We start from the raw sequence: 13,848 nt of genomic DNA, 5'->3' as shown, positions 1-13,848 counted from the left end.
TCATGTCCCATCTTTGCCCTTCCCAGCACTATTTAAGTAAATAACGACCTGTTGACCGTCTGCCCCTTTAGTTTACACAAGGTACAAAAAAATCCAGCACTGTTTTACTTTCTTGTTGTATAGTTGATTCTTTGCATTAAAAACTCCCGTGATTTTGTTTATATCTATAAACCGTTTATGTCCACCGCCTAAAAATTCTAAACGGGAGATCACTCTCAATGACTGTTTAATAAGAAAAAGAAACATATGTTTGAAAGCTTTTTTTTCTCCGGAAACCCTGCCTTGCCAATGACCTTCATTAACAGCGAATTAAAGTTGAACTTGATTTCCTTTTCTTGGGTATTTTAATGTATTAGAAATCACGAACAACGACTGATCAGTCTTTAATTTACAACAGTTAGAGAGAGAGAGAGAGAGAGAGAGAGAGACTGTAAACCAACTTTTATTCGCGGCGACTTTTTTTGCGATTCACGGGGGGTAAACTTGTTTGCGATGATTGATTTTCGCGATCAAGCCTTTTGAAAAAAAAAAAAAAAACAACTTGTGCATAAAAAAAATCAAGGTCCACGCCCGTGTTGTTTTCTACACTTGTACGATAGTGAGCTGTTCTTAAGCATTATTTGCAGGCACCAGACCGTGAAACTCAGGGGTACCTAGCTATTGAAGTTTGGTCAATTTACCTAAGAGTTTTAATGAGATACGTTGTTTTATACTGGAGATACGTCTACATGTGTGACTGTTTTAAAAATTATTTTATAAATAATGTCTTTACGAAAGTATTTAATTCCAAAACGTGTAAATAATGGACCCTGTTTATCAACAGAAATTTCTACTTTTTTGCCTGATCCCGCCCTGGAAACCACTCCGGAAAAAACACAGCGTGTACAGGTTGCTAATGAACGGGTGATGGAGACCATCGAGAATACCCGAAATCGTAAACAGGGCAACTATAGTCATTATACTCCGGAAAATAGAGCCAAGATCGCTAAAGGGGCATGTGAATACGGAAATACGAGTGCTGCTAAACGTTATTCTAAAGAACTTCAGGTTGAAATTAATGAATCGACTGTTAGATCAATAAAAAAACAGTATCTAAGGGAAATACGGAATTCCGAAGATGGTATTTGTACTTCTCTTCCTCTAGCGTCACGGGGAAGACCCCCAGTCTTGGGGAAGTATGACGATGAAGTCATTGACTATATCAAAAACTTAAGCAACGCTGGGTCAGTAGTTAATAGACATATTTTATTTTCAGGGGCTAAAGGAATAGTTCAGTTTTATGACCGCTCCTTACTGTCAGAAAATGGAGGACCCATTGCATTGGATCGATCCTGGGCGGAATCATTTTTGAGACGACTGGGTTTTGTGAAACGAAAAGGGACAAAGGCAGCTAGAAAACTTCCCCTGGATTTCGAGAACCAGAAGTTTGAGTTTGTTTCATCTGTAAAGAAAATTAGATTGGAACATAACATTCCAGAAGAACTTGTCCTAAACTTTGATCAAACGAACGTGTCAATAATCCCCTGCGGGAATTGGACGATGCACAGTGTCGGTAGGTGTGATTAACTAATTATACACCATTATGACCTATTATAATAAAACTTTCAAACAGTTGTTTTAACCATGTGAACTGATGAGAAATCATTTTAGAATTTATACACTATATAATTTACATAAAAATTCAAAGATTTATTTCGTTCTTTGTGGGACCTGCAAGTATTTGAAATTAAATGAGTTTTTTTCATTTCACAGGTGATAAGCAAGTGGAGACCGTCGGACTTGAGGACAAGAGACAGATTACCGCTCTTATCACATGCTTGATGTCTGGAAAAATTCTTCCGCCTCACATGTTGTATCAGGGTAAAACACCACAATGTACTCCGACATCTGTTCGTTTTCCATAGGGATGGGATATTCATTTTTCTGAGAACCTTTGGTCAAACGAAGAAACCATATGTCGATTAGGTGACACAATTCTTCTGCCCTTCATCAACAAGATGCGCGATTTTCTTGATTTACCCTTAAAACAACCTGCCTTATGCATGTGATGTGTTTGCTGCACACAGAACAGAATTATTTTTTTAAAAAGTAAAGAAACACGGCATTATTGTGAAATTTATACGGGGAGGATGTACTGGTGAATTGCAACCGCTTGATCTTTCGGGAAATTCCCAGTTCAAAGACTTTGTAAAAAACGATTTGTGTCCTGGTATGATACAGAAATAAAAAAAAGTACTGAAAGCGGGAACAAAGATCGATGATATCGAAGTTGATTTTAAACTCTCTTCGGTGAAAGTTCCCCATGCAAACTGGGTCATTGATGCGCTCACAGAATTTGAGAGTCAGCGAGACGTAATCAGAAATGGGTGGTATAGATCGGGCATGTTGAGTGATTAACAGATTAATGCATTCTGATCCTATACTTCTGTGAACACATTAAACGAGAGATGTCTAACTTTCGTACGAATGTTTTAAGATGCCTTATGCTTTTATTCACTGTGTACACATTCCTTATATTTACATGTAATTCTGTCATGCTTAATGAAGGTTTTATTTATCTTGACAATTTTAAAGTTTGCATGAATAGTATAGTATGCTGCTTTTTAACTAGTAGTAAAATTTTAAAATGTTTAAAATGAAATAAATATTCTTGTTTTTTTTTTTAAGTTTATTTTTTTTTATGTTTGAAAACACGATCAGGTTCGGTAAAGAAAAAAGTGCAGTAACCCAATTTACAAAACAGTATGACTAAAAGTTTAATTTGTTGCTTGTAACATTGAAAATTTCTGGACCAATGAGACTAATTCAATGCCCCGAAAAGAATACATATCTTATATAAATCAATCCGTGAATTGTTAATATTCTGGATATATTTAAAAAAAAAAACTACGTGCTGTTTAATGATGATATTTACTGCTAGCCACATTGATGGAAAAAAAAATTACACATAGACTTTAAGTACCGGTTCGCGGCGAAAAATATTCCCGACGACGAGGCTCTCGCAAACTTCACGAAAATTTCTCGCTCGCGAATCAAAGTTGGAAAATTTTTCGCTCGCGAATAAAAGTTGGTTTACAGTAGATGGATGGATGGATGGATGGATAGATAGAGAGAGAGAGAGAGAGAGAGAGAGAGAGAGAGAGAGAGAGAGAGAGAGAGAGAGAGAGAGAGGGAAGGGAGAAAGATACAATCAATTTATGATTACTTTATTTATAGTTTGTAATTGTTACACACACTTTCCAATGGTTTAACTTTGCAAAAGGAAAAGGTCGGAGAGGTTTCGATGCAGCCAAGAGGGCGTTTAAATTCATCCTGATATTGATCCTCAAATCCAAAATCTATTTCAAAGACACACATTTCTTCTTTATGGGTAAGACTGTGAAAGAAAAGAAAGTGAAATGATTCAAATTGTTCGAATTATCCTACTACGCAGCACTGTTTAGGCTAGAAAAAGGGGACAGGGTCTAATTTATACTTGAAATGTTTATTGTGACATCACACGAAAAGTTATTCCTCATAAAAGCAAAAATTAAAATAAGTTGCAACTTAAACCTATATTAGCATAATAAACAGAATGAAAACTTATAAATGCATAAAAAATTGCTGGTTAAATCAGAAATACTCCAGTATCAGGTTATAAACAATCACTGATCGCATGGAACCTGTTGACATGACGTCATTTTGATATAAAATGGTGTATTCCATGTGCTATAAGAGGCAGATCAGGTAGTTTTTTTAACAGTAGAGAATGCATTTCAATATTCAACCGAATATTTATTACAGATATTAGATCGGCTATCTATGGACATTCACTAGAACATGTTTAACACCAAAGTGTCAAATTAAATCGACTTTTTGCAAAGATATACACTTAATAGATCTTAACTATTTTTTTTAAATATAGATAAATGATATTTTCATTATCTTGAAAAAGTCATGTTGTTTTTGTAAATCTAGTGTGTTACTTTATAAGAACATAAAGTACTTGGTAAAGGTCAATTATATTTCGACATGAGCCCAATTACCTGAAATTGTAACTAATAAAATGCGAATTCTATTGAATACAGCGAACACTTTCACAAAGTACAAAGTATGCAGAAACAAATGGAAACTTATTTTTTTATTTCAACTTGGGTATGCCATTGACATTTTTTCATGACCTCCATTCCGTACAAGTACTAGGCATTTATAACGTGACTGTCCATCAATTGGACCAAACTTAATTCAGTACAGTGTTTTTTCTCTAATGTTATTTCAATAAGTATATGTATTATTTGATGATAAAGCAGATTTTCAAGAATTAATTTAGCTTTAAAAAAATCCCTTTTATGCACACCTGATTTCGGTTGATTTACATAGTAAGCCTTAACAGTGATGCGTATTTACATTTAAAAAGTAATATATCCGTCGCAGCTTTTTAACAGAATATCTAAAAACAAAATTGTTTTAACGCTGATCAGAATTATAAATAATAAAAATTCTCTTGTATATTTTTCTATGTATTTTTTTATTTTAATGAGGCCCGATCTACTTGATCTGTGCATAAGTTTTAACGCAGCATCGATTCAGGCACGTCACAGTACCCTGGACTGCCGTAAAATTGAATACAATAATGCACAAATAAAATGATGCCAAATTGCACTAAAATGTTTCGGTGATCATGCTCTGTTGACTGTGCTTGTTCAAATCTGGCTCATTCTGGCACTTTTATTACTTACATGCTATTAGAAAAAATATACTTTTTTAAAATTAATAAACAACTTTGAAACATAATTTATTTTGGGGTAACAATTTCTTGGTACAGATTCATTAATTTTACTTTGTTTAATATCAATTAGTGAGCTAGAAAAAATCCCACTGCAACTAAAAGTAAACAATTTAAGTCTTACTCCTCGAACATGTTGAAGTGTTTGTGCTCATTGTTTTTTATTGAGCATAAAGAAAAAATTAAGCTTTAATGTAAAAATTAATTTTTAGAAACTAATACGTATTACAATCGCTTGTTGATGTTATATAAACCTAATGCAACTTAAAAAACAATTAGTTGGATAAAATAAGTCCTATTTTTGTGCTTTAATATGCCTACTTTTCACTGAAATAAAGGCTTCCTCAGATTTTATTTTCATTTTTTAAAACAGGGATGCAAATTGCATGATATATATGAAAATCAAAACATTTCTACTTTTTTTTATTTGTCAATACCTTTGTTTATTTTGGAGTTACAGTATATTATTATATGATTGAATAATTTCCATTTCTCTGATTGGCTGAGATCCGACTATGTTAGAAAAATACTATGTTGTATTGACCTGCACGTGACGTTCTTGGTCAATACAAGGATTTATTTCCTCTACAATGATGTAAAAATAGATCGGGAAATTCCAAATTGATACAAATTGATTTGGAAAGCTATTTAAACTGCTATAACTTTTTTTATGTGAAGAAAACGTAAGCGAATATATATTTTCGGGTGAGGGTGGTAAGAGGGGATGCAGAGACACTCCTCCAACACTTTTACTGAACAACAATTTTTACTTTTTGGCAGTCTGTTTTCCCTGATAATACTCTTTCCTTTAAAAATCTATCCTAGAAAAAAGACTGACATAATTTTTTTTTCATGGCAACAAAAATTGATAGAAAAAAACTTAAAAAAAAATAAATACGACCTGTAAGGTTGATTAACATTTTAATTCTGCATCTCTCTTAATTGTGTTTGGATAGGACTTAGTAAAATGCAAACAAGTAATGGGTTTTATCATTTTATCAGTGAAACATATAATAAAACAATCATTGCTGTTTTTTTTTTCGGTCAATACAATGATTTAGCCATCTTCGAAGTACAATATTCACCTCGCCCTCCGGGCTCGGTGAATATTGTACTCCTCAGATGGCTAAATCATTGTGTTGAACTCAAAACACAGTAATAATTGTATATTATTGTGTATAAAAGCAAACAAATGTTCCATATCTTGAAAGTGCCCAAAGTTGACTACTATAAAATTAAGGTAACAAAATTTCATTCTAATATTTCTTAGCATAATACATACAAATTTATTTCCAGAATCAATTTTTTTTATCATTCCGTTTTCGTAATGTCCAACTAGATTAGGCCTCGTTAAGCAAAATCGTTATATGCTTTTGCAATTTTTTCCGAGAAATAACACATCATATTTCATTAATATTCCTTGGAGAGATGTTTATTTCAACAGATCATTGTGTTGTTATTCTTTTTTGAGAATGCATACTTTTATCAATTACCTATATTGAATAGCAGCAATACCCCGAGGAATTTCATCTAACGCTTGATAAGTATACTTACCCAAATTTTACAGGGGTGTCATTTTCATTGATGTAGAGGCATCTTGAAGCCTATAACAGGGACATGTTTTATTGATACAGTAATAACAAATTGAATTCGTCATAAACAACGCAGATTTAAACGTGTTAAAGTTTTCAATATTCAATTCAAATTTAGGAATACAAAACATTGTAAAAAAAGAGATCCATTTGATGCTTAAGCAAAATTGAAAAAGTGGTTGATTTGATGTGATAACATACAATTACGTCTCCCGGTTCAATTCTTACAGGGCCTCCTGGGATTTCGGTCCAATCCTTTAAAGAAAAAATCAAAAAAGGAGTCTTTATTTCATCTTGCACTCAAATCAGGACAATTTAATTTGGTTATATAATATATACATATCTAAAGCGAAATAGAAAAAGAATTAAAAAAACTAAATATAGGTTAATTTGGTAATTACCTGCAATCGATGTTTTGTAAGTTCACTTCCCAAGAGCCTCCAGGTACCGTTCCGAATTAAGTATCCCTCGGCCATTACAGCTTTTTAAGCCAAAAAACAAAATTATTACAAAGTTGAAGCATACTTTTATGGAAGCACATTTAGGAACTATCAAAAAAAATTATGAATTCGATATAACGATTTGTCGAATTTGTTATAACTAATATAATTCGTTATAACAATTTCTTTGAATTTGTTGTAATGAATTTAATCTGTTATAACAAATTTTTAGATTTCGTTATAACGAATTCAAAAATTTGTTAATACGAATTAAACTTGTTTTAAAAGACTCCAAAACTTGTTATAACAAATTGAATTCGTTTAAACAAATTCATTTATCTTTTTATAACTTATCAAAATCTTTAAAACGAATTCGACAAATCGTTATATCGAATTCATATATATTTTTTCTATAGGCCCTGATTATTGAAATTGATTAAACAAATTAAATTCATTATCACAAACTTTGAAATTTGTTATAACAATTTTTTTAATTCGTTTTAACGAATTTAATTCGTTAAAACAAATTAAAGAATTCGTTATAATGAATTCAACAAATTTGTTATAACAGATTAAAATCGTTATAACAAATTCAAAGAAATCATTATAATGAATTAAATTCGTTATAACAAATTTGAAAAACCGTTATATCAAATTTCAAAATATTTTTATTGGTCCTAAATGGGCTTCCATAATATTTTTAATTTGCAATATCCATTATTATTTTATATTTAAACTTTATATTTTCTCATGTCGAAAAATCCAAATATGGACATTCGTTGACCTTTTCAAATAGATGAGTTGTTAAAAAAAATTCAAAGGAAAGCTGTTAATTTTAGTGTAATTTGAAAGAAGACCAAACATTGCATCAAAGAGGAAAAAGAGTATTTTTGATAGTATCATTGCCTATAGCTAAATACAGAGAGTCTGCTAATAGTTATTCAAAATTGGATCAACATGGATCAACGGAAATTTAAATGGTGACAATTGGTGGCTAGGTGGAGTGAACATTCCTCGATCACCCATCAAACCCGCCGCATGCATCATTTAAACATTTCTGACATGACATTAGTTTGTTTAAGTTTGGCAAATCCTATTTGACAATGAAAGAGGAAGAAAATTTTTATCCCCCCCCAAAAAAAAGAACATTACGTTAAATAAAAAAGAAATAATAATAATAAATGAAAAGCAAAAATATAAATAATACTCTATACCTTTCAATAATTCTGAAAGAGGCTCTAGATAAAATAATGAAATGAAGGTAAGCCTTCACACAAGTAATATCATATCATCTTTTTCTTCGCTATGATCAAAGCATACTTTAAATGTTGGTGGAGGTATACTTGAAAGTATTGTGGCAAAGTAACAGTTAAAAATTAGTAGAATAGTAGATTATTTTTAGCTTATTTCTAATTCCTTCTTATAAAAAAAATAAAAGTAGGGTGGTTTTTTTTTTTTTTGCTTTTGTTCAATATCGACTTCCTCCTAAATAAGAAAGGGGGTGGGGTAAGTATAAGACCTAAAAATATGCTCGGTAAAGCTATGGGCTAGTGTAAAATACACAGTCATTCTAATGCAAAAACTATACAGTCATGTAAAAATAAACTTTTGATTTAGCACACAGTATTCATTACATTTTTTTAACGTAGAACCTACTTCGTATGACATCATAACTTGTAAATGTGTTAAACCTGTGCTAACCCATTAAGACGTCATAATTAATTCAATGCCACTTTTTCCCCTACTTGACAGCTTTAATAAAAATGGTAGAAAATACTGCATTTTGAAATCCACAGAATTCAATCATATCAACATAATCTTGATTCAATTCATATATTTTTTGGTTTATAATGCTTAATGGCAATATATTTCTAGAATAAGAGAAAATATGTAGGCACCATTTATTTACTAGATCTAGACCTGAAGTTGACAAACCCAAGACTATCTAATGTAATGAAATTACAAGGTACATACAACTTTCGTAATAATTTGAATGGTATGTAACCATTTTGAAGTAAGGCATAAATCGTGAGAAATCTTTAGTTGCCAGCTATATAGTGTAATATCTTGAGGAAATGTGTCTAAGTTAAAGATGTACGTGTTGTAGATCGTTTGACCGTATGTACATTTTTCATGTTTTTGCGATATCTATAATGAAATGATGTGCATTCCATTTAACAATTATTTGTTACCTATTTATATTTTTGGTGTTTGATTACAATTTTCATATTAAATATGATCTTTTTAAAGAAAAATTACAATTTTTGATAAATATTTAATCTGAAAGTAACCCCAAACAGTCATTTAATTATTAAATCCCGTGTAAGTGCAAAAAGGTCAAGAATATGAGTATCGGTAAATAGCCTATCTTTCATTAGTTAGAGGGGAAAGGTATATACTGGTATTTTAATCATTTTTTTTGTAATCATTTGGCTATGTTCTTCATCATATTGAAGATTGAAAACATTGTGACAAAGACGTCTAAAAATATTTACAAATATAGGGTGAATAATTGACTAAAAATAATAGAGTTCATTTGACCATTTTTTTAATGGTGGACTTATCTTTTATGCTAATTGAATAAAAAAGAAAAAAATTCTTGGTAAAATATTAATATTATTCAGTTAAAAAAGTTGATATACGACGATGTTTGAAGAAGTATTTTTGTGATTTTACATATTCCCTTTGTGACAAAAACCCAAAAAATATTTGAAAATGTGAAGTCGCAGTATGTAAATACCATACCAAGTTTCACAGCCTGTTCTAGATTAAAATACAAGGAAACATATCATGATATCTTCACTGATTAATAAGCAAGTACTAAATTATCATTTTGAAAAGTTTGAAATCTTGTGACAAAGACTTTTCCGACATAGGTCTTGTTTTACTCCACCCATTTACTCAGTTCTGAGTATATTTTTCAGAGAATTTAATATGAAAATCAGAACAAACATTTTCATTGCTGTAACATCTTCTTTATAATGTATATCAATATGAAAAGTTAATTGAAGACCATTTCTTTTTATGTCCCCGTAATCGAAGATTCGGGGTATATAGTTTTATCGTGTTCGTCTGTATGTCCGTCTGTCCGTCTGTCTATCTGGCGGTTTGTTTGTCCGCAAAAACCTTAACCTTTACCATAACTTTTCATTTATTGGAGCTATGGCTTTCATATTTAATATGTATATTCCTTGTGACAAGACCTTACTTTGGGTACCACCAAATTTGACCTTTTGACCTTTACCTTGGAGTTTATCCCATTTTACACAAAAATGCCAAATTTTTACTTTGGCCATAACTTTTAAACGGTGGATACTAGTACTCTCATACTTCAAATATGTAGTTTTTTGGCATTACCTTTCATTGGATACTAAAAACCTTGACCTTTTGACCTTGACCTTGGAGTTTTCCATACTTATGATTTTTTTTTACCTTGGCCATAACTTTTGAACGATAACGGCTAGGGTATTTATACTTCACATATGTTATCCTTGTTACATTAAACATTTTTTTTAAGAAATCATCAACTTTGACCTTTGAGTTTGACCTACTTTTCAAAAACTTATCCTTAGCCATTACTTTTGAACAAGTGGTGCTAGGGCTTTTCTATTTTGCAGTTGTATTTCTTGTGAGAAGACCCTACCTTGGGTAACAATATATTTAAATTGCATTTAAGAAAAGTTTAATCTTCGCTATGTTGCCATACAGGGGCATAGCTGTTTCACAAACACATCTTTTTATATATGAGGATTTGTGGATTAGAGATGGATACCTCAAAGTGTAACAGACGGACGTACGGACATCCCAATCACTATATACCCTCCCGCTTTTGAAGCGGAGGATATAATAATATATAATACTGCTGATTTTTTCTGTCAGTTCGATGATTTCCACCATCAAAAAACAATGTTTACCTAACCCTAAAGGCTTGATAAATCTTTTGCTCCTTTAGATTCTGAATCATTGCATTTACCTTAAAATATAGCTATAATTGTATAATGTTATGAGATCAACATATCATCAGTTTATTCCCAATAAGCTCAGGTGAGCATTTTGGCCAATATGCTTCTTTATCCAATTTTTTTTTGCCCCCTAAAAATTTTAGCTTTAATCTACAGGGGGTCATTTTTCTACGGGGGTCATTTTTCTTCACGTGGGTTCTGCAAATTTTTAGGGAAGTGACACTTTTTCTACGAGCAAAAGGGTCATTTTTCTACGTCGAATAATGACCGGGGTCATTTATCGCTGTCGAAAAATAACCCCCGGTCATTTTTCGATGACGGTCATTATTCGTCTTTACACCGGGCTCATTTACATAGTAGAATGAATTTCTTACATGAATCAGGTTTATATTCTGATGAAAAAAATATTTTTAACTATAAATATAAATGAGAAGACACCGACAGTGAGTTTTTAAATCCTAATACCACGGTCTGATTTTGTCAGAATTAGAATTAATCTGGTACTGCAGGTGTATGTAAACAAACAGACCGGTCTGGTTCCCTCTGCTACAGAACTACGATAACACTCATTATCAAAAATCCATACGCTAATGAACTATATATGTTCTTTGACTTAGGAATGAAGTTTTTTTCAAAGTCATTACTACTCATGTTTATTTATAAAGATAAAATTTCGCTTCATTTTTGTTGCTTTATTTAGCGTTTGTATTATCTCAAAAGCGGTTGAGAGTAAGAACTATATTTTTGCAATGGCGACTATGTGGTTATCATCCTGTCCTGAACAAATGACATAAGCCTGCAATTGCTCTCTGAGCAATAAGCCCTGCTAAAAATTAAATGGACTAGTGTACATTTAGCATCTGCTTAATTTTCTGTCGATATTTTTCATATCGGCAATTTCCATTCCATTCTTAATTCATCATTCATTCACTAGATTGTCTACATGATAATTTGTTGCACTGATTTAATCTCCGTGTATGATTTAATGAAGAAAAAAATTGTCCCCACTCTTCTTTTCAATTTTTTTCAAACACCTTCTCCAGTGTAGCCAAATCCCTAAATACTGAGTACTTTTCATTGAAGCCTGCATTCTTGAGAGAATTGATTCAGTGGTCATTTAAACTATTGTCTTTTGTTACAATATCGGACTGTTTTAGGTAAATCAAAAGCAATGTTTTAAGTACGATATATGCCTCATACAATTCTTTATTAAACATATCAGTTTGAGGCCCGTTTAGCCCTAAAGGGCCTCAAACTCTCTGATATTTTTTTTTTATACAAAATTGTATTCGGCATATATTTTAAAAAAAATATAGATCAGATAGACTGAAGATTTTGAAGTTGAGGTAATGCTATAATTAGATAATGGCTAAAATGTGTTTTCATTATATTTTATTTGTCATGACTTCAAACAAATGCGTCTTATATATTTGGCCAGGATATCCACTTGATTTTTATAATTACAGAAGCACAACACAGAAATCAGGCACAAACTGTCTACGAGAATTTCTTAGTTTAGCCTAAAGCTTGATATTTTTTTAAACTTGTGAATTTTTATATTTATATTCAAAAAGATGACCATGGCAAATATAGCTAGAGAACATATTGTTTACCATAGTCATGCGTGTGTGTGGTGTATCTGTACGCAATAACGGTGGGTTTTTGCCATGGACAGGCTACTTCTGCAAAGAAACCTATAAATACAAAATATAAAAGAAATAGAAATCAAATCTATAGTGACTGCTCTCCTTTGAATGTATATGCCAAAATTAATGATAAATATATAAAATCATACCGTCAATACTCTTTGCAGGAATATACCCTTCACTGATATGAGAATAAGTTTGAAACTGAAGACCTTTTGCACTGCAATGATAAATAAATGAAAGTCAGGACTGTTTAAATCTATGTAGTGAAATTTCAATATTATAAGTTTATTGAACTTTTATTGGTGAATATTAGCACGAGTTGTCTGTACAAATGCATGAGCTTGCGAGTCTATTTGTACAGCCCACTCGTGTAACTGTCAACATGCCAATATAAGCTTAATAACTCTTTCATTTCGGAGCAAACGGATCCCCCATTGATTTTTATACTGAAAAGAAAAAGAAACGCAGAGCAGCATAATATTCTAAAAACTTCTGACTGTATGACGTAAAATTACGAAAATTAGACAGATGAGAAATTTTGTTACTTTGTACTAAAATCAGTGTTCAGAATTACCCGACCGTGAAATTGATGACGTCACATAGAGAAAACGCTAAAAAGACCAAAACACGTGAAATTTGATGTCGACAAGTTTCTCACCAAATCTTGTTACACAAATTGATGTAACCGAGGTGTACACATGGTTCTTCAATATTTGATACCCATTCTCTGTAACCACTTAAACTTTTGTGGCACGCATAGTCACAGATTTTTTTCAAATTTTGCTGGAAAGTACCACCTCATAAACTACTTCAAAAAATATAGTTTGATCATATGAATGTTGAGTAGTTACCATGGAAACGGTGTCTAAAGCTGATTTTTTGTGAAAAAATGCAATATTTGGGAAAGTTTTTTAAAGAAATGCAGCTACTTCAATTCATGTTACTCACAGAAATAAGAAATTTAACATCTAACTTTAAAAGGCATGCTAAAACCTTGTTGGTATTCTCTCTATAAATATGAGAATTCTTTGATTAAAATAGCAGACAATAACTTTGAAATTGAATTATCTCCCTTTGATTATTGTGAGCTCTTCAGTGAGAAAGATGAAAAAATCATTATACAAAAATGACTGGAAGTTGTTTACATATTGTCAGCATACAGCTCTGTATATCCAGGAATTCAAGTAAAATCAACTGTTTTTCCTGTTTATTTAATTTGCATACAAATTTTAGCCTCTGTTTATATCCTACATGCAAAAAAATAATTTTGATGTGTGAAAAATGGTGAAATGTACAAGCTAGACAACATACACTGTAGTTCAGGAAATCAGCTCTGTACATAAGCATTAGTCTCAAGGTCTAAGGAGTTTCAAAACGGGATTCAAGATAATCTTGAAATATCAGAATTACTTGTATTATGAATTTGTTTTTTTTGTTAAG

General features: G+C 31.6%; 1 protein-coding gene across 1 annotated transcript; it reads right to left on the bottom strand.

Annotated features, from left to right (window-relative positions):
- Positions 1-3,204: 3,204 nt before the first annotated feature.
- Positions 3,205-12,635, bottom strand: LOC134264078 (peptidyl-glycine alpha-amidating monooxygenase A-like). Its single transcript, XM_062746386.1, has 6 exons — positions 12,555-12,635; positions 12,373-12,453; positions 6,759-6,838; positions 6,559-6,612; positions 6,320-6,369; positions 3,205-3,376 (listed from the first exon to the last, which is right to left on the bottom strand). The coding sequence occupies exons 3-6, from the start codon at positions 6,831-6,833 to the stop codon at positions 3,211-3,213; spliced, it is 345 nt and encodes a 114-aa protein (XP_062602370.1). The 5' UTR covers positions 6,834-6,838; positions 12,373-12,453; positions 12,555-12,635; the 3' UTR covers positions 3,205-3,210.
- Positions 12,636-13,848: the final 1,213 nt, after the last annotated feature.

Source organism: Saccostrea cucullata, unplaced genomic scaffold (genome assembly GCF_032062105.1).
Source record: "Saccostrea cucullata isolate Sc308-1 unplaced genomic scaffold, CSIRO_AGI_Scuc_v1 ctg11066, whole genome shotgun sequence".
Classification (NCBI taxonomy): Eukaryota; Metazoa; Mollusca; class Bivalvia; order Ostreida; family Ostreidae; genus Saccostrea; species Saccostrea cuccullata.
The sequence above is the reverse complement of the archived record's forward strand: the minus strand, read 5'-3'. Positions and strand labels throughout refer to the sequence as shown.